This window comes from Suncus etruscus, chromosome X (assembly GCF_024139225.1).
Source record: "Suncus etruscus isolate mSunEtr1 chromosome X, mSunEtr1.pri.cur, whole genome shotgun sequence".
NCBI lineage: Eukaryota > Metazoa > Chordata > Mammalia > Eulipotyphla > Soricidae > Suncus > Suncus etruscus.
In genome coordinates this window covers 54633827-54659007 of record NC_064868.1, presented here as the reverse complement: position 1 = coordinate 54659007, position 25181 = coordinate 54633827, and the positions used below count along the sequence as shown (strand labels likewise).

General features: G+C 39.1%; 1 protein-coding gene across 6 annotated transcripts in view; it reads left to right on the top strand.

Moving 5' to 3' along the window:
* Nucleotides 1-25181, top strand: part of ARHGEF9 (Cdc42 guanine nucleotide exchange factor 9) — a 601826-nt gene that overhangs the window by 269193 nt on the left and 307452 nt on the right. For all 6 annotated transcript variants that reach the window (XM_049767266.1, XM_049767262.1, XM_049767264.1 and 3 more), the window contains exon 3: nucleotides 23250-23441. In XM_049767266.1, the coding sequence (XP_049623223.1) occupies nucleotides 23250-23441 (192 nt within the window). The remainder of the gene's footprint in view (nucleotides 1-23249; nucleotides 23442-25181) is intronic.

The window sequence follows — 25181 nt, the reverse complement described above, 5'->3', positions numbered from 1 at the left end:
TCTCTCGCTGGGGTCCTGTTGCCAGGCAAAGAGAGAGACACACTCGGGTCGGATACACATTCTTCTCCAAATTATATAGGTCATTCTCCAGGATCAACCATATGCTGAAACATAAAACATACCTCAATAAAATAAAGAGCACAAAAATTTTGCAGGCTACCTTTGCTGACTACAACAATCTGAAATTAGATGTGAACTAAAAAGGGACACAGAAAAAATTTTTAACAACTGGAAATTAAACAGCCTGCTACTGAGCAAACAGTGGGTCTGATATGAAATCAGAGAAAAATAAAAACTTTCCTGAAAACAAAAGTCAATGAAGACACAAACTATCAAATTCTATGGGACACAGAAAAGTGGAAAATCAGGAAGAAAGAAGGGCATATCTGAGCAGCTTAATGATGCAGCTTATAAAATTAAAAAATGATCAACAAAAGCAACCAAAATGTTTTTGTGTTCCTAGGGTATATTCCTAGGAGTGGTATAGCTGGATCATATGGCAGCTCGATTTCAAGTTTTTGGAGGAATCTCCATATCGCTTTCCATAAAGGTTGAACTAGACGGCATTCCCACCAGCAGTGGATAAGAGTTTCTTTCTCTCCACATGCCCACCAACACTGTTTATTCTCATTCTTTGTGATGTGTGCATTCTCTGTGGTGTGAGGTGGTATCTCATCGTTGTTTTGATTTGCATCTCCCTGATGATTAGTGATGTGGAGCACTTTTTCATGTGTCTTTTGGCCATTTGTATTTCTTCTTTGTCAAAGTGTCTGTTCATTTCTTCTCCCCATTTTTTGATGGAATTAGATGGTTTTTTCTTGTAAAGTTCTGTCAGTGCCTTGTATATTTTGGAGATTAGCCCCTTATCTGCTGGGTATTGGGTGAATAGTTTCTCCCACTCAGTGGGTGGCTCTTGTATCCTGGGCACTATTTCCTTTAAAGTGCAGAAGCTTCTCAGCCTAATATATTCCCATCTGTTAATCTCTGCTTTCACTTGCTTGGAGAGTGCAGTTTCCTCCTTGAGGATGCCTGTAATGTCCTGGAGTGTCTTGCATATGTGCTGTTCTATATATCTTATGGTTTTGGGGCTGATATCGAGGTCTTTAATCCATTTAGATTTTACCTTCGTACATGATGTTAGCTGGGGGTCTAAGTTCAATTTTTTGCAAGCGACTATCCAATTGTGCCAACACCACTTGTTGAAGAGGCTTTCCTGTTCCATTTAGTGTTTCCTGCTCCTTTATCAAAAATTAGGTGATTGTATGTCTGGGGAACATTTTCTGAGTATTCAAGCCTATTCCACTGATCTGAGGGCCTGTCCTTATTCCAATACCATGCTATTTTGATAACTATTGCTTTGTAGTACAGTTTAAAGTTGGGGAAAGTAATTCCTCCCATATTCTTTTTCCCAATGATTGCTTTAGCTATTCGAGGGTGTTTATTGTTCCAAATGAATTTCAAAAGTGCCTGATCCACTTCTTTGAAGAATGTCATGGATATCTTTAGAGGGATAGCATTATATCTATATAATGCCTTAGCGAGTATTGCCATTTTGATGATGTTAATCCTGCCAATCCACGAGCAGGGTATGCATTTCCATTTCCGCTTGTACTCTCTTATTTCTTGGAGCAGAGTTTTATAGTTTTCTTTGTATAGGTCCTTCACATTTTTAGTCAAGTTGATTCCAAGATATTTGAGTTTGTGTGGCACTATTGTGAATGGGGTTGTTTTCTTAATGTCCATTTCTTCCTTATTACTATTGGTGTATAGAAAGGCCATTGATTTTTGTGTGTTAATTTTGTAGCCTGCCACCTTGCTATATGAGTCTAACCCCTTCCTTACACGTATATTCATTGCAGCACTATTTACCATAGCAAGACTCTGGAAACAACCAAGATGCCCTTCAGCAGATGAATGGCTAAAGAAACTGTGGTACATATACACAATGGAATATTATGCAGCTGTCAGGAGAGATGAAGTCATAAAATTTTCCTATACATGGATGAACACGGAATCTATTATGCTGAGTGAAATAAGTCAGAGAGAGAGAGAAAAACGCAGAATGGTCTCACTCATCTATGGGTTTTAAGAAAAATGAAAGACATTCTTGCAATAATAATTTTCAGACACAAAAGAGAAAAGAGCTGGAAGTTCCAGCTCACCACAGGAAGCTCACCACAAAGAGTGATGAGTTTAGTTAGAGATATAACTACATTTTGAACTGTCCTAATAATGAGAATGTATGAGGGAAATGGAGAGCCTGTTTAGAGTACAGGCGGGGGTCGGGTGGGGAGGAGGGAGACTTGGGATATTGGTGATGGGAATGTTGCACTGGTGATGGGTGGTGTTCTTTACATGACTGAAACCCAAACACAATCATGTATGTAATCAAGGTGTTTAAATAAAAAAATAAAATAAAAAAATAAAAAAGCAACCAAAATAGACAGACAGAAAGAAATAACAATGCTTAGAGCAGAAATCAATGAAGTGGAAGCCAAAAAACATGCCAAAGATCAATAAAAGTAGAAATAATAAACAATAAACAATAAATAAATAAACAATAAATAATAAACAAGATTGATTGACCATTGCTAAAACTTACAAAGAAAGAGGGAGAGAAACTTGATAACCTGTATTAGAAATGAAAAGGTGGGTGAAAGTTTATGCCAGTGCAATGGGGCCCAACTGTGAGAAACTGTGAGTGCTGCCTGTGTGTGTTTGTCTCCTACCTGTCTCCTAAGCCTCTTGGGACTGGGCCAAAAAGGGCCCAGAAAATTTGCTCTCCCAGAGGATCCAGAAGAGCACTAAGCTCCGATCTGCTACGCGGCCATGCACTCTTTCTAAGGAAAGAACACCACTGCAAAAAGAAGAAAAAATCACACTAAGAACAGAGCTGGATCACTGACACCCAACATCTCTCCATGAACTGTCTTCTCTGCTGCGTGCTCACACCTAAGCTTTGATCCTGTGTGAGGCTTCCCTTCCTTGGAGGCAAGTCTACCTACCCAGAGAGGATGGAGCCAGAGGAGCGTGGCTGCACACATCATTTATCCAATGAATACCACCAAAACACGTAGAAAAACCCACAATACAAGTGTGACAATGGGCGAAACAAAACAGGCCATCATCAGACATACAGAATGAAGATGACAATTCTGATGACCAGAAAACGGCCAACCAACTAATCAATCTCTCAGATAAAAAGTTTAAACAAGAAATACGGAAGATGCTCAAAGAACTCAAAGAAACCATGGATCGAATTGAACAGAACACTAATAAGAACCAAGAGAATATGAAGACAGAAATCACAAAACTCCAAACTGAAATAACAGGTCAAATAACCGGCCTGAAAAATTCAGTAAACGAATTGAATGGCAAAATGGATATACTTTTCAACACGCTAACAGAAACTGAGCATAGAACTGGTGCTGTGGATGATGAGATAAATAACTCCATACAGTGAAGAGAATGGAAAAAAAACTTAAAGCAAATGAACAGACAATGGAAAAATTGCTCAAAGAATGGGAACTGAAGAAAATAGAAGTCTATGATAAGCTCAACAGTAACAACTGAAGAACCATTGGAGTCCAGGAGACCCAGGAAGAAAATTTCCAAGAAAATCAATGGTCAAGAACATCATTAAAGAGAAATTTCCAGACCTAAAGAATATATGCGATAAAATCCTGCATGCCTGAAGAGTATCAACCAAAAGAGACCCCCCAAAAATGCCCCAAGACACATCCTAGTCACAATGATGAATCCCACAGATAGAGAAAGAATTTTAAAAGCAACAAGATCAAAAAGGGAAATTACATTCAAGGGAACATCCTTGTGATTTACAGCAGACCCATCACCAGAAACACTCAAGGCCAGAAAGCAGTGGTGGGACATAGTGACAAAACTCAATGAAATAATTGCTTAGCCTAAAATACTGTAGCCAGCAAAACTCACATTCAGGTTTGATGGGAAAATATATGGTTTCACAGACAAACAGCAGCTCAGAAACTTTACAGACTAAAAACCAGTCTTAATAGAAAAACTGAAAGACCTAATTTAAGACAAGACTGACCAAACTTAGATATAAAGATGGCATTAAATCCCAGGACAATTCTTTCTCTCAATGTCAATGGTCTAAATGCACCAGTTACGGGGCTGGGTGGTGGCGCTAAAGGTAAGGTGCCTGCCTTGCCTGTGCTAGCCTTGGACAGACCACGGTTCGATCCCCCGGTGTCCCATATGGTCCCCCAAGCCAGGAGCAACTTCTGAGCACATAGCCAGGAGTAACCCCTGAGCGTTACCGGGTGTGGCCCAAAAACCAAATAATAAATAAATAAATAAATAAATAAATGCACCAGTTACAAGACACAGAGTGACTAAATGGATCAAAACACTCAATCCAACCTTCTGCTGCCTACAAGAAACGCACCTGAATAGTCAGATCAAACATCGACTCAAAATAAAAGGCTGGAGGAAAATTATTCAAGCAAACAACACCCATAAAAAAAAAAGCTGGAGGGGCCGGGTAGGTGGCGCTGGAGGTAAGGTGCCTGCCTTGCAAGCGCTAGCCAAGGAAGGACCGCGGTTCGATCCCCCGGCGTCCCATATGGTCCCCCCAAGCCAGGGGCGATTTCTGAGCACATAGCCAGGAGTAACCCCTGAGCGTCAAACGGGTGTGGCCCAAAAACCAAAAAAAAAAAAAAAAAAAAAAAGCTGGAGTGGCGATACTAATATCAGATGATGCGAACTTTATACTCAGGAAATTTGTAAGGGCCAAAGATGGATATATTGCATTAATCAAGGGATATGTACAGCAGGAAGAAATCACTCTCATAAACATATATGCACAGAATGAAGGGCCAGCAAAATATTTAATACAATTGTTGACAAATCTGAAAAATAATATCAATAACAAGACAATAATTGTGGGGAACACCAACACGGTTTTGTCAACACTGCATAGGTCAACCAGACTAAAACCCAACAAGAATATAATAGACCTGAGGAGTGAAATGGAAAAAAGAGGCCTAGTGGATATATACAGGACACTCCATCCCCAGAAACCTGGATACACATTCTTCTCCAATGTACATGGGACATTCTCCAGAATAGACTACATGCTGGCACATAAAGCATACCTCCATAATATCAAGAAGATAGAAATTTTGCAGGCTACCTTTGCTAACCACAAGGCTCTGAAAGTATATGTGAATTCCAAAGAAACACAGAAGGAAAAATTAACACTTGGAAGTTAAACAGCCTCATACTTAATAACCAGTGAGTCCGAGAGGAAATCAAAGAGGAAATCAAAACTTTCCTGGAAACAAATGATAATAAAGACACAAACTATCAGAACTTATGGGACACAGCAAAAGCAGTACTGAGAGGAAAATTTATAGCTTTGCAAGCACACCTCAGAAGGAAGAAGGGGCCTACCTGAATAGCTTAATGATGTGCTCATAGAATTAGAAAGTGCTCAACAAAAGGAACCAAAAATAGGGAGATGGAAGGAAATAAGAAAGCTGAGATGAGAAATCAACGAAGAGTAATCCCAACAAACAATTCGAAAGATCAACGAAAGCAGAAGTTGGTTCTTCGAAAAAATAAACAAGATTGATAGACCACTGGCAAAACTAACAATGATAAAGAGACAAACTTGATAACTCATTTTAGGAATGAAAAAGAGAGATCACTACTGATATGGCAGATATTCAAAGGGTAATCAGAAACTACTTTGAGAAACTCTATGCCACTAAAAATGAGAACCTGGAAGAAATGGATAATTTCTTGGATTATTATATTCTTCCACAGTTGAATGAAGAGAATGTAGCATATGTAAACACCCCCATCACTATTAATGAAATTAAAAAGTAATCAAATGTCTGCCCAAAAACAAATTCCCAGTCTCAGATGGATTCACTAATGAATTCTTTCAAACTTTCCAAGAGGAACTACTACCAATCCTGGCAAGACTCTTTCATGAAATTGATAAAACGGGAACACACCCAAATAGCTTTTATAAAGCCAACATCACGTTGATACCTAAACCAGACAGAGATGCTACGAAAAAAGAAAATTACAGACCAATTTCGCTGATGAATGCAGATGCAATGATCCTTAACAAAATACTGGCAAATAAGATTCAATGCCTCATTAAAAAGATTATCCACTACGATAAAGTAGGTTTCATCCCTGTAATGCAAGGAAGGTTTAACATCTGTAAATCTATCAACATAATACCCAACATCAACAAAAAAAATAGAAATCACATGATCATATCAATACACACAGAGAAAGCATTTGATAATGTACAACACCCATTCTTGATCAAAACTCTCAGCAAGATGGGAATGGAAGGAACCTTTCTTAATATAGTTAAGGCCTTCTACCACAAGCCACTGTCCAATATTACCCTCAATGGAGAAAAACTAAGAGCCTTCCCTCTAAATTCTGGTACAAGACTAGGCTGTCTTCTCTCACCACTCCTATTCAACATAACACTGGAAGTGCTCGCTGTAGAGATTAGGCAAGAAAAAGATATGAAGGAAAGCCAGATAGGAAAGGGAGAAGTCAAGCTCTCACTATTTGCAGATGACATGATACTATACTTAGAAAACCCTAAAGACTCTACCAAAAAGCTTCTAGAAACAATAGACTCATATAGCAAGGTGGCAGGCTACAAAATTAACACATAAAAATCATTGGCCTTTCTATACACCAGTAGTAATAAGGAAGAAATGGACATTAAGTAAACAACCCCAGGGCCTGGAGAGATAGCACAGCAGCGATTGCCTTGCAAGCAGCCGATCCAGGATCCAAGGTGGTTGGTTCTAATCCCGGTGTCCCATATAGTCCCCCGTGCCTGCCAGGAGCTATTTCTGAGCAGACAGCCAGGAGTAACCCCTGAGCACCACAAGGTGTGACCCCCAAAAAAACCAAACAAACAAAAAAAAAACTCCATTCAAAATTGTGCCACACAAATTCAAATATCTTGGAATCAACTTGACAAAAAATGAGAAGGACCTATACAAAGAAAACTATAAAACTCTGCTCTGAGAAATAAAAGAGGACACGCCGTAATGGAAACAAATACCCTGCTCATGAATGGCAGGATTAACATCATTAAAATGGTAACACTCCTCAAAGCATTGTATAGATTTAATGCAATCCCTCTAAAGATACCCGTGGCATTCTTTAAAGAAGTAGATCAGGCACTTTTAAAATCATTTGGAATATTAAACACCCTAGAATATCTAAAGCAATTAATGGGAAAAAGAATATAGGAGGAATTACTTTCCCCAACTTTAAATTGTACTACAAAGCAATAGTTATCAAAAAAGCATGGTATTGGAATAAAGACAGACCCTCAGATCAGTGGATAAACTTGAATTCTCAGAAAATGTTCCCCAGACATACAATCACCTAATATTTGATAAGGGAGCAAGAAATCGTAAAAGGAGCAAAGAAAGCTTCTTCAACAAGTGGTGTTGGCTAGCCAACAACTGGCTAGCCACTTGCAAATAATTGAATGTACACCCCAGTTAACATTATGTACTAAGGTAAAATCCAAATGGATTAAAGACCTCGATATCAGACCCGAATTATAAGATATATAGAGCAACACGTAGGGAAAACACTCCAAAACATTGAGACTACAGGCATATTCAAGGAAAAACTGCACTTTCCAAGCAAGTAAAAGTAGAGATTAACACATGGGAATATATTAAGCTGAGAAGCTTCTACACTTCAAAGGAAATAGTGCCCAGGATACAAGAGCCACCCACTGAGTGGGAGAAACTATTCACCCAATACCCAGCAGATAAGGGGCTAATCTCCAAAATATACAAGGCACTGACAGAAATTTACAAGAAAAAAAACATCTAATCCTATCAAAAAATGGGGAGAAGGAATGGACAGACACTTTGACAAAGAAGAAATACAAATGGCCAAAAGACAAATGAAAAAATGCTCCACATCACTGATCATCAGGGAGATGTATATCAAAACAACCATGAGGTACCACCTCACACCACAGAGATTGGCACACATCACAAAGAATGAGAATAAACAGTGTTGGCAGGGATGTGGAGAGAAAGGAACTCTTATCCACTGCTGGTAGGAATGCCATCTAGTTCAACCTTTATGGAAAACAATATGGAGATTCCTCCAAAACGTGGAAATCGAGCTCCCATATGATCCAGCTATACCTCTCCTAGGAATATACCCTAGGAGCACAAAAATACAATACAAAAACCCCTTCCTTACACCTAAATTCATTGCAGCACTATTTACCATAGCAAGACTCTGGAAACAACCAAGATGTCCTTCAACAGTCGAATGGCTAAAGAAACTGTGGTACATATACACAATGGAATATTATGCAGCCGTCAGGAGAGATCAAGTCATGAAATTTTCCTATACATGGATGTACATGGAATTTATTATGCTGAGTGAAATAAGTCATAGAGAGACAGAAATATGCAGAATGGTCTCACTCATCTAAAGGTTTTAAGAAAAATGAAAGACATTCATGCAATAATAATTTTCAGACACAAAAGAGGGAAGGGCTGGAAGTTACAGCTCACCTCATGAAGCTCACCACGAACAGGGATGAATTTAGTTAGAGAAATAACTACATTTTGAACTATCCTAATAATGAGAACATATGAGGGTTATAGAAAGCCTGTCTAGAGTACAGGTGGGGGTTGGATGGGGAGGAGGAAGATTTGGGACATTGTTTATGGGAATGTTGCACTGGTGATGGGTGGTTTTTTACATGACTGATACCCAAACACAATCATGTATGTAATCAAGGTGTTCAAATAAAAATATACATATTAGAATTATATGTGTGTATATATATATATGACAAAAGCCATGTAGGGCCACAAAATTTTACACATCCTCTATTTAAGAAAAAGAAATAAATGAAAAGGTGGAGATCACAACAGACATTGCAGAGATTAAAGTGTAATCAGAGACGACTTTGAGTAACTCTATGACACTAAACATGAGAACCTGGAAGAAGTGGATAATTTCTTGGAATCTTATAAACTTCCACGGATGAGTAAGGAGTATGTAGCATATGTAAACACCCCTATCACTATTGAGGAAATTAAAATGGTAATAAAATGTCTGCCCAAAAAGAAGAGCCCAGGCCAAGATGGATTCACTAATAAATTCTTTAAAACCTTTCAAGAGGAACTACTACTATCCTAGCCAGGCTCTTTCATGAAATTGAAAAAATGGGAATACTTACAAACAGCTTTTGTGAAGCCAACATAACCTTGATAGCAAAACCAGATAGAGGTGCTGCCAAAGAAGAAAATTACAGACCAATAGTCCTGATAAAAATAAAGATCTTCAAAAAATCTTGGCAAATAGGACCAATGCCTTATCAAGATCATTCACTATGATCAAGTAGGCTTCATCCCAGAAATGCAAGGATGGTTTAACATCCGTAAATCTATCAACATAATACACAACATCAACAACAAGAAAAATAAAAACCACATGATCATATAATTGACGAGGAACAAGCATTTGATAAGTACAAGACCATTTCTTGATCAAAAGTCTCAGCAAGATGGGAATAAAAGGAAACTTTCTCATTATTGTTATGGCCATCTACCACTAGCCAATAGCAAATATTATCCTCAATGGAGAAAAACTAAAAGCCTTCCATCTAAATTCTAATACAAGGCAAGGCTGTCCTCTCTCAACACTCCTATTCAACATAGCACTGGAAGTACTCACTATAGCGATTAGGCAAGAAAAGTATATCAAGGGCAGCCAGACAGGAAAGGAAGAAGTCAAGCTCTCACTGTTTGCAGATGACATGATACTCTACTTAGAAAACCCTAAAGACTACCAGAAAGCTTCTAGAAACAATAGATTCATATAGAAATATGGCAGGCTACAAAATTAATACACAGAAATCAATGACCTTTTTATACGCCAATAATGATAGTGAGAAATGCACATTATAAAACAATCTCATTCACATTAGTACCACTCTAACTCAAATATCTTGGAGCCAAGTTGACCAAATGACATGAAGGACTTATACAAAGAAAAACATAAAACCCTGCTCCAAGAAATAAGAGAGGACACACAGAAATGGAAACACATAACATGCTCATGGCTTGGCAGAATTAACATCATTAAAATGGCATTACTCCTCAAAGCATTATACAGATTTAATGTGATCACTGTAAAGATACGCATGACATTCTTCAAATAAGTGTATTAAACATTTCTAAAATTCATTTGGAACAATAAACACCCTCAAATAGCTAAAGCAATCCTTGGGAAAAGGAATATGAGAAGCATTACTTTCCCCAACTTTAAACTGTATTACAAAGCAATATTTATCAAAACAGCATGGTATTGGAATAAAGACAGACCCTCAGACTAGTGGAATAGGCCTGAGTACTCAGAGAATGTTCCCCAGACATACCATCACCTAATTTTTGATAAAGGAGCAAGAAATCCTAAGTGGAGCAGGGAAAAGCTCTTCAAAAAGTGTGTTGGCACAACTGCCTAGGCCAGGGGTCTTCAAATGTTTTAAAGTGGGGACCGGATTATGGTCCCTTAGAGAGCTGGAGGGCTGGACTATATGAACTACTAATTCCTACTCACACTGAACATATCTTATATAAATAAAATGAAAACCATTTATAAATAAACAGATCACGCACCAGTATTTCAATGGGAACTCTGGGCCTGCTTTTGGCTAATGAGATGGTCAATGTCCGGATCCATATTTCTCACTGACAGCTGTAACAAGTGATGCAAGTGGGCATCAGTTAATCTTGATCTGGTTGGAGATTTCAGATGCTTCATTCTTGAAAAAGTCTGTTCACAGGCATAAGTGCTACCAAAGATGGTGACCATTTTGAGTGAATGGTTCCTTATATTTGGATATGTCTCAGAGGGGAGAGATGCATAGAAATTCAAAAGGTTACTTGACTTAAATGCGTCTTTCAGAGAGTCACAATTCTGCAATTCAGCTAGTTCCAATTGGTAAATTGTAAGGACATTTTCAATCTCAACAGAAAATGGGTTACAAAAAAGCTTTATATCCTATTCATGGAGATGAAGCTCTTTGAATCTAAATTGAAACTCCTTTTGCAACAATTCTAGTGAAGCCAGACATGTTTCCTTTGACAATGCAACCAATGGTTTGTCCGCTGACAGGTTTTGAGTTGTTAGGAGATGACTGAAGTTTTCCTCCTGTACTTGTTTGATGAGAAGGCCTAATTTTACTTCAAATGCTTTCACATGCGATGCCATATCACAGATGAGCTTCCCCTTGCCTTAAAGTTGCAGATTGAAACTGTTGAGTATCTCTGTTATATCTGTCAGAAAGGCAAGGTGGCATTTCAATTCTGCATCATTGAGCTCTGGTACTTCTTGGTTTTTTGAAAGTAGAAAAGCTGTAATCTGTGGAAGTAAGTCATAGAAACGTTTCAAAACTCTCCTTCTACTCAACCAATGGACTTCTATGTGGTACAGAACATCTTCATGGGCAACATTTACCTCAGATAGAAATTCCTGAAATTGTCTGTGGTTTAGTGCATGAGTTCTAATGTAATTAACACAAGATACCACAATTTTCATAACAGAGTCCCACCTCAGTGATTTACAACACAGTGCTTGTTGGTGGATGAGGCAGTGTATGGCAATTGGATGAGGATGGTTATGTTTGTCCATCTCTTGTGTAATGTGAGCAGTTACTCCTCTCTTAGACCCCGCCATGCTAGGAGCACCATCAGTTGTTACACTGACTAGTTTAACCCAGTCCAGCTCCAAACCATTCACAGTTTGGCAAACCTTTTCAAATATATCCACTCCTGTGGTTGTATCTTTGATACTTTGCAGTGCAGCAAGCTCTTCTGTGACTTCAAAATACTCATTTGTCCCACGCATATAAATGAGAAGTTGGGCAGAATCACAAACATCATTGCTTTCATCGAGTGCCAAGGAAAAATAGCAAAGTTTCTTTGCAGAGTTTTGCAAATGGTGCAGCAAATTTTCTCCCATTTCTTCAATCCTTCGTGTCATTGTAACTTCTGAAAGGCTCACTGTACTAAATAAATCGGCCTTCTCTGCACACATCTCTTTGGCAACAGAAATAAGGCATTCTTTAACAAATTCTCCCTCCACAAATAATTTGCCATTGCACACTATTAGCTTGGCAACTTGAAAACTTGCCTGCAGTGAGAAAGTATTTAACTGCTTCTGCTTCACAAAAGTATTTTGCTGAGTCGTCAGTGTATGTTCCAGTTGTAATATTTTATCTCTTCTCACTTCTCCAACCAAACAATCATATTTATATTTATGTTGAGTTTGATAGTGGCTTTACAAATTGTATTCTTTGAACACAGCATCTATATTCTGGCATATCAAACACACAGCTTTTTCTTTGTACCGCCTAAAAAAGTAATCGTAAGTCCACTGTTCTTTGAATATCCTACACTCGCCGTCAATTTTTCTTTTTCTTGACATCATTGTTTCCTAGGGATTCCAAACTGATATTAGTGAAATACAAATATATGTGTATATATATATATACACACAGTGTATGAACTCCCATTAGTCCCTGATGTGAACACCCCTTGCAGGCTTTTCTAAGCAGACCAGCTCAGTCCCTGATAGTTCCATTATATCTCCCTATATAATGCCCAAATTGATATGTTCAGAATCAGCATGTGAACACTGAAAAGGAATTGCAAAATGCATATAAAATTTTCAATGTAACCTCTTTAAAATGCTTCAGCATTGAACCCCTAATTTTGCACATGGGCAATTCAGCACCGAACCCCTAACCTCCCAACCACCGCCAACCCCCTAACTTTGATTTCAGTACTGAATGCCTCACCACCCCCCAAAAGGAATTTTCATATGAGTCACCCACGGCCCAATTGGGCAGACCCCGCCCATCTGGCAAAAATTTATTTCTATGGCACTTTGACTGACCTTTGGCAGTGGAGGGAGTGGAGGAAAATCTCACTGACAGGCAGGTACAGCACACAGACACCACTTTACCTGGGGGTGGAGCAGGTGCCTTTTTACATCATATAGTCATCCACATGTGGTATTCCTAGCAACACTTCATCCGGTGCCCTCCAGTGATGTCATCAGCAACTCGCGCCAAGCGCCAGGTGCAAGGGCGCATCAGTGTCCCTCTCAACACCGCCCTCATGCCCACCCGTTCAGCACACAACATGCTGTGGGCAGAGGTGGTTGACGTCATCCCTGAGAAACCGTGACACTGAGTGTATATGCTGGCAGGTATCTTAGCAACCAAACAGCGTTCACTGCTGGCGGGACGGATCAGACTCCTCTGCGGGCCGCATGTGGCCCACAGGCCTTAGTTTGAAGACCCCTGGCCTAGGCACTCACAAAAAAGCGAACATAGACCCTCACTAACTTCATGTACGAAGATAAAATCCAAATGGATTTAAGACCTTGATATCAGACCTGAAACCATAGGTATATAGAACAACACGCCAGTAAAACACTCTATGACTTTGATACTAAAGGCATCTTCAAGGAGGAAACTGCACTCTCCAAACAAGTGGAAGCAGAGATAAATAGATGGAAATAGGTCAAGCTCAGAAACTTCTGCACCTCCAAGGAAACAGTGCCCAGGTTACAAGAGCCACCCACTGAGTGGGAGAAATTATTCACCCAATACCCATCAGATAAGGGGATAATATCCAAAATATACAAGGCACTGACAAAAGTTTACAAGAAAAAACATCTAATCCCATCAAAACATGGGGAGAAGTAATGAACAGACACTTTGACAAAAAAGAAATAAAAATGTCCAAAGGGCACATTAAAATAATGCTCCACATCACTAATCATCAGGGAGATGCAAATCAAAACAACTTTGAGTTACTATCTCACACCACAGAGATTGACGCACATCACAAAGAATGAGAACAAGCAGTGCTGGTGGAGATGTGGAGAGAAAAGTACTCATTTACTGCTGGAGGGAATGCTGTCTAGTCGAACCTTTATGGAAAGCGATATGGAGATTGCTCTAAAAACTGGAAATTGAGCTACCATAAAATCCAGCTATACCACTCCTAGGAATATACACTAGAAACACAAAATACAATACAAAAATTTCTTCCTTACACCTATATTCTTTGCAGCACTATTTACAATAGCCAGACTCTGGAAACAACCAAGATGCCCTTCAACAGATGAATGGCTAAAGAAACTGTGATACATATACACAACGGAATATTATGCAGCAGTCAGGAGAGATGAAGTCATGAAATTTTCCTATACATGGATGTACATGGAATCTATTATGCTGAGTGAAATAAGTCAGAGGGAGAAAGATAGATGCAAAGCAGTCTCACTCATCTATGGTGTTTACGATAAATAAAAGACATTCTTGCAATAATTTTCAGAGACAAAAGAGAGGAAGGCTAGAAGTTCCAGCCCACTACATGAAGCTCACCACATTGAGTGGTGAGTGCAGTTAGAGAAATAGCTGCATTGAGAACTATCATAACAATGTAAATGAATGAGGGAAGTAGAAAGCCCATCTAGAGCACAGGCGGGGGTGAGGTGGGGAGGAGAGAGATTTGGAACATGGGTGATAGAAATTTTGCACTGATGAAGGGGGTTTTCTTTATATGACTGAAACCCAACCACAATCATGTTTGTAATAAAGCTGTTTAAATGAAGATATTAAAAATTGTAAAGGAAAATTTGATTAGTTGGCCCAGGTTGATGATTATAGACACTTCCATTTCAATAGACAAGAGGAACTGGAATATGTGCAGTGTGGCAGGACATAGCAGAAACATAGCTAAGGACAGTGAGGAGCCAGGAAGAAAATGAACATAAATATTGGAACTTAGGAATGCCACAGGAGCAACCCATATCTCACCTGTGCAGGAGAAGAGAATGTCCAGAGTCAAGCCTGATTAAAGCACTAATCATTGCTGAAGGGCGCCCCTCTTAGTACTATGCTTCCCCTCTTATGGAGTGGTGCCTCTGAAAGTTTAGCCTCAAGGAGAATTCCTAAAACAGTTGCTGATCAGGTTTCTGTCTTCCAGGAAGTTCAGAAACAGCATCACAGGGAGATTCAACAACTAACTTTTATTATTTTTAGTTTAAACTATTTCATCTGATAATAATATGATTGTTCTAACAATTTTATCATGGTCATTTTCTTGTACAATTATTTTCTAGCCTTCTAATGTATGTTTATTATGATAATTTAAATATGTCACTGTAAGCAGCAGAGCATTGGGTAAGCTTTTCTGATGCATTTATCAACTCTGTGTCTTTTGATTGGTGAGTGTAGGCCATTGACATTTAAAATTATATAAATAAAGTTATGTGTTATGATTATTGTGTGGATTTTTATATTATTAGAATCATATTGTTGGGCCTTTTCTTTGCCTGATATATTCATATGTACTTGCAGTACTGACTCAGTATTCATGAAATGAATTACCTTCTGTTTGTCAGAAAAATATTGTATTGTGTTATTCCTTCAAACTTGAATAATTATCTAGTTGGATAGTCTATACTTGTTTCAGTTCTAATTCATTTGTATCTATATCAAACTATTTTCTCCTATCATTTAAAGTTTGTCTTACAAGAAATATACTGAAAATTTCAAATATATTTCTTTATGAGTATTATTTTGCTTTGTATTTAGAATTATGTAACTTTGGCTCTTGGATTTTAATTATGATATATATCCCTATAAAGGGATTAAAACGTAGTGTTATGTTATGTTGCCATTGCATTACGTGATTTCCCGCGGTGTTCTATACTTGTGTTCCTGTTTACGATCTCTAAGGGATTATTGTGGGCCTTTGTTGTAGGAGTCTGGTTACATACCTGTTCTCTCCATGTTGCTGTTTCTGTTGTTGCTGTTTTCCTTGTGGTATAATGTGCAGTCAAGAGTTTGCATTGTTCCTTTTTCATGTATTTTGGACACTGCTCCCACGTATATGTTGACTATTACAGTGATCGAAGTTTCTACCCTGTTAAACCCTGTTATATGATTGTTAGGTATTAGTTGTGTATAAAATATATGTTCTAGGTGTTTCAGAATAGTGCTACCATTCTGTGTTTATCTTTTGTCTTCTGGCTTACTTCGTTTAACATAACATGATCTAGGTCCATCCACGTTGCTGCAAAGTCTGTGATTGTATCATTTCTAACTGCCATGTAATATTCCATTGTGTATATGTACCACATCTTAATGATCCATTCATCCGTTGTTGGACACCTAGGTTGGTTCCAAGATTTGGCTATTATACTGAGTGCTGCGATAAATAGTGGGGTGCATACGTATTTTGGAATGAATGTCCTTCCATCTTGTGGGTATATGCCTAGGAGGGCAATTGCTGGGTCAAATGGCAGCTCAATTCTGAGTTCTTTGAGCACTCTCCAGACTTTCCTCCATAGGTGTTGGACTAGGGGACATTCCCACCAGCAGTGGATGAGAGTTCCTTTCATACCGCATCCCCGCCAACAAAGGTTGTTTCCATTATTTTTGATGTGGGCCATCCTCACTGGTGTAAGGTGGTATCTCATTGTTGTCTTGATTTGGATCTCCCTGATGATGAGTGAAGGTGAGCATGTTTTCATGTGTTTGTTGGCCATCCTTCTGTCTTCCTCAGAGAAGTGTCTATTCATTTCGTCTCCCCATTTTTTTATAGTTTTGTTTGGTTTTGGGGGGCTCAGCTTTCTGAGTGCTTTGTATGTTCTAGATATCAGCCCTTTATCTGATATGTCGAGTGAAAAGATTTTTTCCCATTCTGTTAGCTGTCTTCTTGCGTTAAGCAGGGTTTCTTTTGCCATGCAGAAGCTTTTTAGTTTGATGTAGTCCCATTTGTTCATATTTGATGCTAACGTTCTTGCCATTGGTGCTCCATTCTCAAAGACCTTTTTGATATATAGGTCTTTGAGTGTTCTGCCTATTTTATTCTCAATAAACTTTATGGATTCGGGTCTGATTTCAAGGTCTTTGATCCACTTTGAGTTGATTTTTGTATAAGGAGTAAGGTATGGGTTGATTTTCACTTTCGTACATGTGGTTTTCCAGTTGTACCAACACCATTTGTTGAATAGGCTTTCTTTGTTCCATTTCAGATTCTTGCCTCTTTTATCAAATATTAGTTGGCTATATACCTGGGGGTTTATGTCTGGGAATTCTGTTCTGACCCACTGGTCTGATGTCCTGTCTCTGTTCCAGTACCATGCTGTTTTGATTACTATGGCTTTATAGTATAGTTTCAAGTTAGGTAAGGAGATGCCTCCCAGCTTCTTGTTTTTCAGTATTTGTTTGGCTATCCTGGGTCTTTTGTGGTTCCAGATGAATTTTGTGAATGCTTGTTCTAATTCTTTAAAGAATTGTGTCTGGATTTGGATAGGGATTGCATTAAATCTATATAGGAGTTTGGGTAGGATAGTCATTTTGATTATGTTAATTCTACCTATCCATGAGCATGGGATGTTCTTCCATTTCTTTAGATCATCTTCAATTTCTTTCTGGAGTGTTTTGAAGTTTCCCTGGTATAGGTCTTTCACTTCTCTTGTAAGGTTGATTCCTAGATACTTGATATTTTTTGATACTATCTTAAATGGAATTGTATTTTTAATCTCTCTCTCCTCAACTTCATTGTTTGTATATAGAAACGCTACTGTCTTTTGTGTATTGACTTTGTAACCAGCCACTTTGTTGTATTGGTTAATTGTTTCTCGGAGTTTTACTGTGGACTCTTTAGGGTTTTCGATGTATATCATCATATCGTCGGCAAAGAGAGATAGCTTGTGTTCCTCTTTCCCAATTTGAATTCCTTTGATTTCCTTCTCTTGTCGGATTGCTATTGCTAGGACTTCTAAGGTTATATTGAATAAGAGTGGAGAGAGTGGACAGCCTTGCCTAGTTCCTGATCTTAGTGGGAATGCTTCTAGTTTCTCACCATTGAGTATAATGTTGGCTGTAGGCTTTTCATAGATAGCTGTAACTATCTTGAGGAAGGTTCCTTCTAACCCTATTTTGCTGAGTGTCTTTAACATGAAAGGATGTTGTATTTTCTCAAAGGCCTTCTCTGCATCGATTGATATGATCATGTGGTTTTTGTCTTTCATGTTGTTGATGTGGTGTATAATGTTGATTGATTTGCGTATGTTGAACCAACCTTGCATTCCTGGGATGAATCCCACTTGATCGTGATGTATGATCTTTTTGATGAAGTGCTGGATTCGGTTTGCTAATATTTTATTGAGTATCTTTGCATCTATGTTCATTAGTGAGATTGGTCTGTAGTTTTCTTTTTTGGTAGTGTCTTTGCCTTCTTTGGGAATGAGTGTGATATTAGCCTCATAAAAGGAGTTGGGGAGGATTCCTCTTTTTTCTATGGTTTGGAAGAGCCTATGGAAAAGTGGTAGTAAGTCTTCTTGAAATGTTTGATAGAATTCACCTGTAAATCCATCTGGGCCTGGGCTTATGTTCTTAGGGAGTTTTTTAATTACATCTTCAATTTCCTCTGCGGTGATTGGTCTGTTTAGGATTTCTAGGTCTTCCTTTTCCAGTCTTGGAAGAGGGTGTTTTTCCAAGAATCTATCGATTTCTACTGGGTTCTCTAGCCTAGTTGAGTATAGTTGTTCATAATATGATCTCATGATATGTTGGATTTCTTGGGGTTCTGTTGTAATCTCTCCACTTTCATTTGTGATCCTACTGATTTTGGTGTTTTCTCTCTTTTTTTTGGTGAGTTTTGCCAGTGGTTTGTCTATCTTGTTTATTTTTTCGAAAAACCAACTCCTGGTCTCATTGATTTTTTGTATTGTTTTCTTGGTTTCTATGTTGTTTATTTCTGCTCTGGTTTTTATTATTTCTTGCCTTCTGGATGTGGTTGGACTTCTCTGTTGCTGATGTTCCAATTCTTTGAGGTGATCTTTTAAACTGTTGGTTTTGTTATTTTCCTGATTCTTGACATAGGCCTGTATTGCTATGAGTTTCCCCCTAATTACTGCTTTTGCTGTGTCCCATAAATTTTGACATGTTGTCTCTTCATTGTCATTTGTCTCAAGGAATCTTTTTATTTCTTCCTTGAGTTGTTCTTTGATCCAGCTGTTGTTGAGCAGCATGTTGTTTAATCTCCAGGTATTAGTTTTTCTCCATTGCTTCTTCTTGACCTCAATTTTGAGCTCTGTGGCATAGTGATCTGAGAGGGTACTTCTAATGATCCTTACCTTTGTGGTCTTATATAGGTTGGCTTTGTATCCTAATATATGGTCTATTCTGGAGAAGGTTCCATGTGGGCTTGAGAAGAATGTGTATTCTGCTTTCTGGGGGTGGAGGGCTCTATATAAGTCTATTAGCCCTAAATCTTCTAATTTTTCATTCAGAGCTCTTATTTCTTTGCTATTTTTCTGTTTGGTGGATCTGTCCAGTGGTGATATTGGAGTATTGAGGTCCCCTGCTATTATCACATTTCCCTTCATGTGTTTCTCCAGGTTTGCCAGTAGTTGCCTCACATATTTTGCTGGCTCTACATTAGGTGCATAGATATTGACCAGGGTTAGTGTTTCTTGATCTAATGTTCCCCTGATCAGTAAGTAGTGACCCTCTTTGTCTCTGATCACTTTCTTGAGGTTGAATGTAATTTGGTCTGATATAAGTATTGCTGTCCCTGCTCTTTTTTGTTTTCCATTGGCCTGAATAATTACTTTCCATCCTTTTATTCTAAGCCTGTGCTTATCCTGCATCTGTAGGTGTGTTTCTTGCAGACAGCAGAAGTCCGGTTTATTTTTCCTAATCCAGTTCTCTACTATGTGTCTTTTAATTGGAGAGTTTAGTCCGTTAACATTTAGGGAGATTATTGAGAGAGAGGATTGTTGTGTAGTTGTGTTTTGTAGGGTGGTTTTTGTTACAATCGGGGTTTTGGATTTTTAATTCGTCTTTGAGTAAGTCGTTTAGGATCGGTTTTGTTTGCACAAATAGTTCAAATTCGTTCTTGTTTGAGAATGTTTTTAGTCTATCCTCCCATATGAATGTAAGTTTTGCTGGGTATTGGACCCTAGGTTGGAAATTTCTTTCATTCAGTCGTTTAAATATGTCATTCCATTGTTTTCTTGCTTGAATTATTTCAAATGGGAGATCTGGTTTGATTCTTATGTCCCTACCTTGGTACTTGAGGTTTCTTTTCTTCCTTATTGCTTTAAGGAGTTCTTCTTTCTCTTTGTTTTTTTCCAATTGGATTACCATGTGTCTTGGTGTTTGTTTATTGGGGTCTATCTTATTGGGAACTCTTTTTATTTCCTGTATTGGCATTGCAGTATCCTTCCAGAGGGTGGGGAAGTTCTCCGCTATTATCTCTCTGACTACTTGTTCTTCCCCTTTCCCTACTTCCTCCCCTTCTGGTATACCCACAATTCTTAGGTTGTTTCTTTTGTCCTTGTTCATTAGATACTGGACCTTTCCTTCCAGTGCTTTGCCTTTTATTTCTTTGTTGGTTTCTTGATCATTTTTTGTTTGCAGTTTTCCTTCGAGTTCTTCAATGTGTTTCTCCAATTCTGTTTTTCTGCTTGTAAGGCTTGTTACTTTGTCTGTTAATTCCTTCACTTCTTTTTGTATGGAATCTCTCATGTTCTTTAACATTTCTTCTTTAATTTGGCTGATTTGTTCATCCATAGATTTCTTATACTCGATAGCTAGGGTTTCTCTCATTCCTTTTATTAATTCTTGCATTTCCTTCCTCATGGCTGCTTTTAGGTCTTCATCGCGTGTATCTGTGCGTTTTGGTGGACTTGGAAGCTTGCAAGAGTTTGTCACCATATCTCCAGATATTAGTGATCTCCTTGATTTACGCATACTTCTTTGTATTTAATGGTGTGTTTTAGAGTGCTGTGCTTCTAATTTTCACCTGTTTTGATCCCCTGTGGTGTGGGAGTTGGTTCCCTCCCTGAGGGTGGTTCTAGAGGGACTTTTGTGTGAACTCGCTGAGGTTTTGATCCTCCTGTACTCTTTATGTGGCCTGGTTAGTTGTTTTCCCCTTTTGTTGGCAGCTAGTACTGGCCCTTTCCTGACCACAGTGGTGGGGGGCACTGTTTCTCCTCTCCTTTTTCTCCTCTCCTCTACTACTTGGAAGTCAGTCTTCCTCTTAATTTCTGTCAGCAGGTGTAGTTCCGCTTCTGGCCACACTGGTTGCCGGCGCTGTTGAGCCTGACTCTCTGTTCCCTCCCTTATCTGGGGGTCAATGAAGCTCTGCTCCTCCGAGTTACCGCGGAAGAAATTCCCCCAGTCAAGCCCTCCCGGTAGCTGCTCTCAGCCCTAGGGGGGGTCTCCGGTCCACTCTGGGGCTCGGGGCTAGGTTGCTCTAGGTTACCTAAAGGTCCAGGGGGCAGGCCCAAGCTCACCTAGTCTATTCGTCCCACCTGTCCCAGCTGGGCAGGTGACTCCGGCCCACTAGGTACTAGGGAATGTCCTCCCCAGTCTACGCTCGGGTCAGGTGGGATGAACTCTGGGGCCTGGAAGTTGAGGCAACGGGTGGTGTGGTCTCTGTGCCAACCAGCCGGCCTCTGCAGTCTATGGGGGGGGGGTCGCGCGCAGGGTGGCTGGCGGCTGCGGGTCGTCCACCTGTGAGCGCCCTAGGAGAGTGCACTCACCCTGGACGCCTGGGGTCCCTACTCCCCGGTTGGCGCGGCTGGCCTCTGCTGTCTATGGGGGGGGGGTCGCACGCAGGGTGGCTGGCGGCTGCGGGTCGTCCACGTGTGAGCGCCCTAAAAGAGTGCACTCACCATGGACGCCGGGGGTCCCTACTCCCCGTTGGCGCGGCTGGCCTCTGCAGTCTATGGGGGGGGGGTCGCGCGCAGGGTGGCTGGCGGCTGCGGGTCGTCCATGTGTGAGCGCCCTAAAAGAGTGCACTCACCATGGACGCCGGGGGTCCCTACTCCCCGTTGGCGCAGCTGGCCTCTGCAGTCTATGGGGGGGGTCGCGCGCAGGGTGGCTGGTGGCTGCGGGTCGTCCACGTGTGAGCGCCCTAAAAGAGTGCACTCACCATGGACGCCGGGGGTCCCTACTCCCCGTTGGCGCGGCTGGCCTCTGCAGTCTATGGGGGGGGTCGCGCGCAGGGTGGCTGGCGGCTGCGGGTCGTCCACGTGTGAGCGCCCTAAAAGAGTGCACTCACCATGGACGCCGGGGGTCCCTACTCCGGTGTCGTTATTTTCTTGTAGATTTTTCCATCCCAGAAAAAAGGTGAATTTATCTATCTTCTCAAATTAGATTAAATCATCCTTTATGCAGATAAAGCTAACTAGCACTCACAGAGCCTATTTTGTGTGCACACCTTTTACATAATTGATTTAGAATAAGTATCATTGAGGTCTGCCAAATAATAACAATTTTTAATATTATAATCCCATGTTGGTTCAAGGCATTTAATATAATTTATCCTGTCTTTCTTAGAACCAAAGATAAGAATATTAGAATAATGGAGTCATACCATCTTACTCTATCCAAAAGCTTCTGCATACTGTGAGGTTATGTCTTTTCCTTTTAACTTTATGGTAATAATTATGCAAGCCTAATAGTATTAAATAAGTTTGTCAAAAGTTCTTAACATAGTGTATAGTGTATGGTAAATGACCAAGAAATAGATGTTATGGAAAATTTCTAATTTCTTCATTATAAAATTGAGAAATTTAAGAAAATTGCACATCTAGGAAACTTTGTGGTCAAATATTAATTACTACTTTAATTATTTGAAACTTAAATTAGAAAAGGCTATGTTTTTTTAAGATTTTCATATCAATAATGTAACTTTGGTTTTTCTGTTAATTGGTGCTGTTTCAACAGTAATCCAACAAGAGCACACAGATATATTGTCTAGTCCTTATTTTTCTAGCTGTACCACCTAGATGCATTAATGCATGACTAGTCTCATATGTTATTGGAGACTCTCATACCTGAAATATATATAGGGGTGATTAGTTCTACTTCTCTATACCCCACATTCAGAAATATTTACAGACACATAAAAATTATATTAATGCATAGGAATACAAGTCACCTCACATTCTGTTTAGGGGTGTCTCTGATAAAAGTTTCAATAAAGACTTAAAAATTAAGTTTATCCTAATACTACATGCATAAAGACTTCCCAAAATGTAGCTAATTATGTGGCCGAAAAACCTAAAGTATCAAAGCAAAAATATTAGCATAATAATCTACTATTCTCTTCCTGTTTCCACAGCTCTGGGTTAACCAGGAGGATGGTGTAGAGGAAGGACCGAGTGATGTGCAGAATGGGCATTTGGACCCCAACTCAGACTGTCTTTGTCTGGGCCGGTCACTACAGAACCGGGACCAGATGCGTGCCAATGTCATCAATGAGATCATGAGCACTGAACGACATTATATCAAGCACCTTAAAGACATTTGTGAGGTAGGTACAGCTATGATTATTACCTGTATCAGGACTCAAATGTGTTATAAAAGGCATTTCTATGAAGAACCAACACTTAATTTTTCTTATGATACTTTCAATATGTTGGAATATACGTATGGACAGATATACTGGATTCTTTAGTAGAGGTAAAATGTCTACCTTGAAATCATTTAGTCTTTATCTCATACTCTCTCCAAATATAACTATACAAATTTATATTCACTTATTCCTTCTATTCCAGCAATTTTTATGTTTTTCTCTATTGTCTTGACTTCTTTCCTAGATTTTGATACTCCATATAACCAACTACTCTCATTCATTAAATCAATCAAACTTATATACCTTGAAGGCAAAATTTCACAAATTTAAACTTTAACCATATTATGATAACTTTTTAAACCTAAAAAATTTAATACTATTTTTGCCTATATTTTAAGTTATCTATTATCTTTCTATGCTATGGTACATATTTAACAGCATTTCTTGTGATACCTATTCTTTTTTTTTAATTTTTATTTTGATCATAGTGGCTTACACATCTTTCACATTAGTGTTTTAGGTACATATTAACATTGAATCAGGGGAATACCCACCACCAAATTTGTCCTCCCCCCTTCCCCATTCCCTTTCTGCAACCCATATCCCCCACCATCACACTCCAAGTTGCTAGAGTAGGTGGTCCCCTCTTTGTCTAGCTTACTATCAGTGATCATACATGTGTTTGGTTCTGGTGCCCTCCCTTGTTTCTCTCTCTATTTGAGAGGCTTAGCTAGATAAATCGAGTTATGTGGTTTTGTTTGAGGGAAAGAAAAACAATAGAATGGGGTAAAAAATAAAAAAAAATTAAGAATTAAAATATGCTGAAAATGGGCGGAGTCTTTCTTTTATAAACTTTTCTCTTTAGTTAAACATCTTAATTACAAATATGATTGTGATTAGGTTTCTGTCATGTAAAGAACACCCCCTTTCACCAGTGCAACATTCCCACCACCAATGTCCCAAATCTCCCTCCATCCCACCCCACCCCCATCTGTACTCAGACAGGCTTTCCAGTTCTCTCATTTATTCACACGTTATGGTAGTTCTCTGTGTAGTTATTTCTATAATTGCACTCATCACTCTTTGTGGTGGGCAGAGCCTTTCTAGTGGCTATCAACCTCAGTTTGAGAGAGGATATGAAAAAGGTAATTGAAATACCATAACAATATAAAAATAAATGTCAAATTAAATATCCAGTGAGCCCTACAGCAATAAAGAGAAGCACCACACAATAGTCTCGGTTCTGAAATCAAAGCATGCTGGAGTGCAAAAAGAAAGAGAAAGATAAGATAAAATAATATAAAATAAAAGGGATACATCAACTTCAATATCTACACCAAAATAAGAATGTCAAGAAAAAAACAGTCAATCAATCAGTATAGATATATGTGGAAAATGATTATTTTGTGCTTTTTCCCCCTTTTTTTCTTTTTTCCCCTGCATAGGCACAGTAACTATTGGGGATATTATAGAGGGAATTCCCTTGGCCTAGGAGATACAGGGTTTCTCTATCCCTGAAGTATACTGTCATGGGATTAACTATAGACTCCTAGACTCCTTGCATAATCATTTACTCTCCCCTCAGTGCTTTTGTGGTGTATGGAAGACTTCTGCTTCATCATGGATGGTAAAATCAGACCTCTGTATCTAGAGATCTTTGTGACTGTGCAGCTCAAGGAATGGAGTTTATGATGAAGG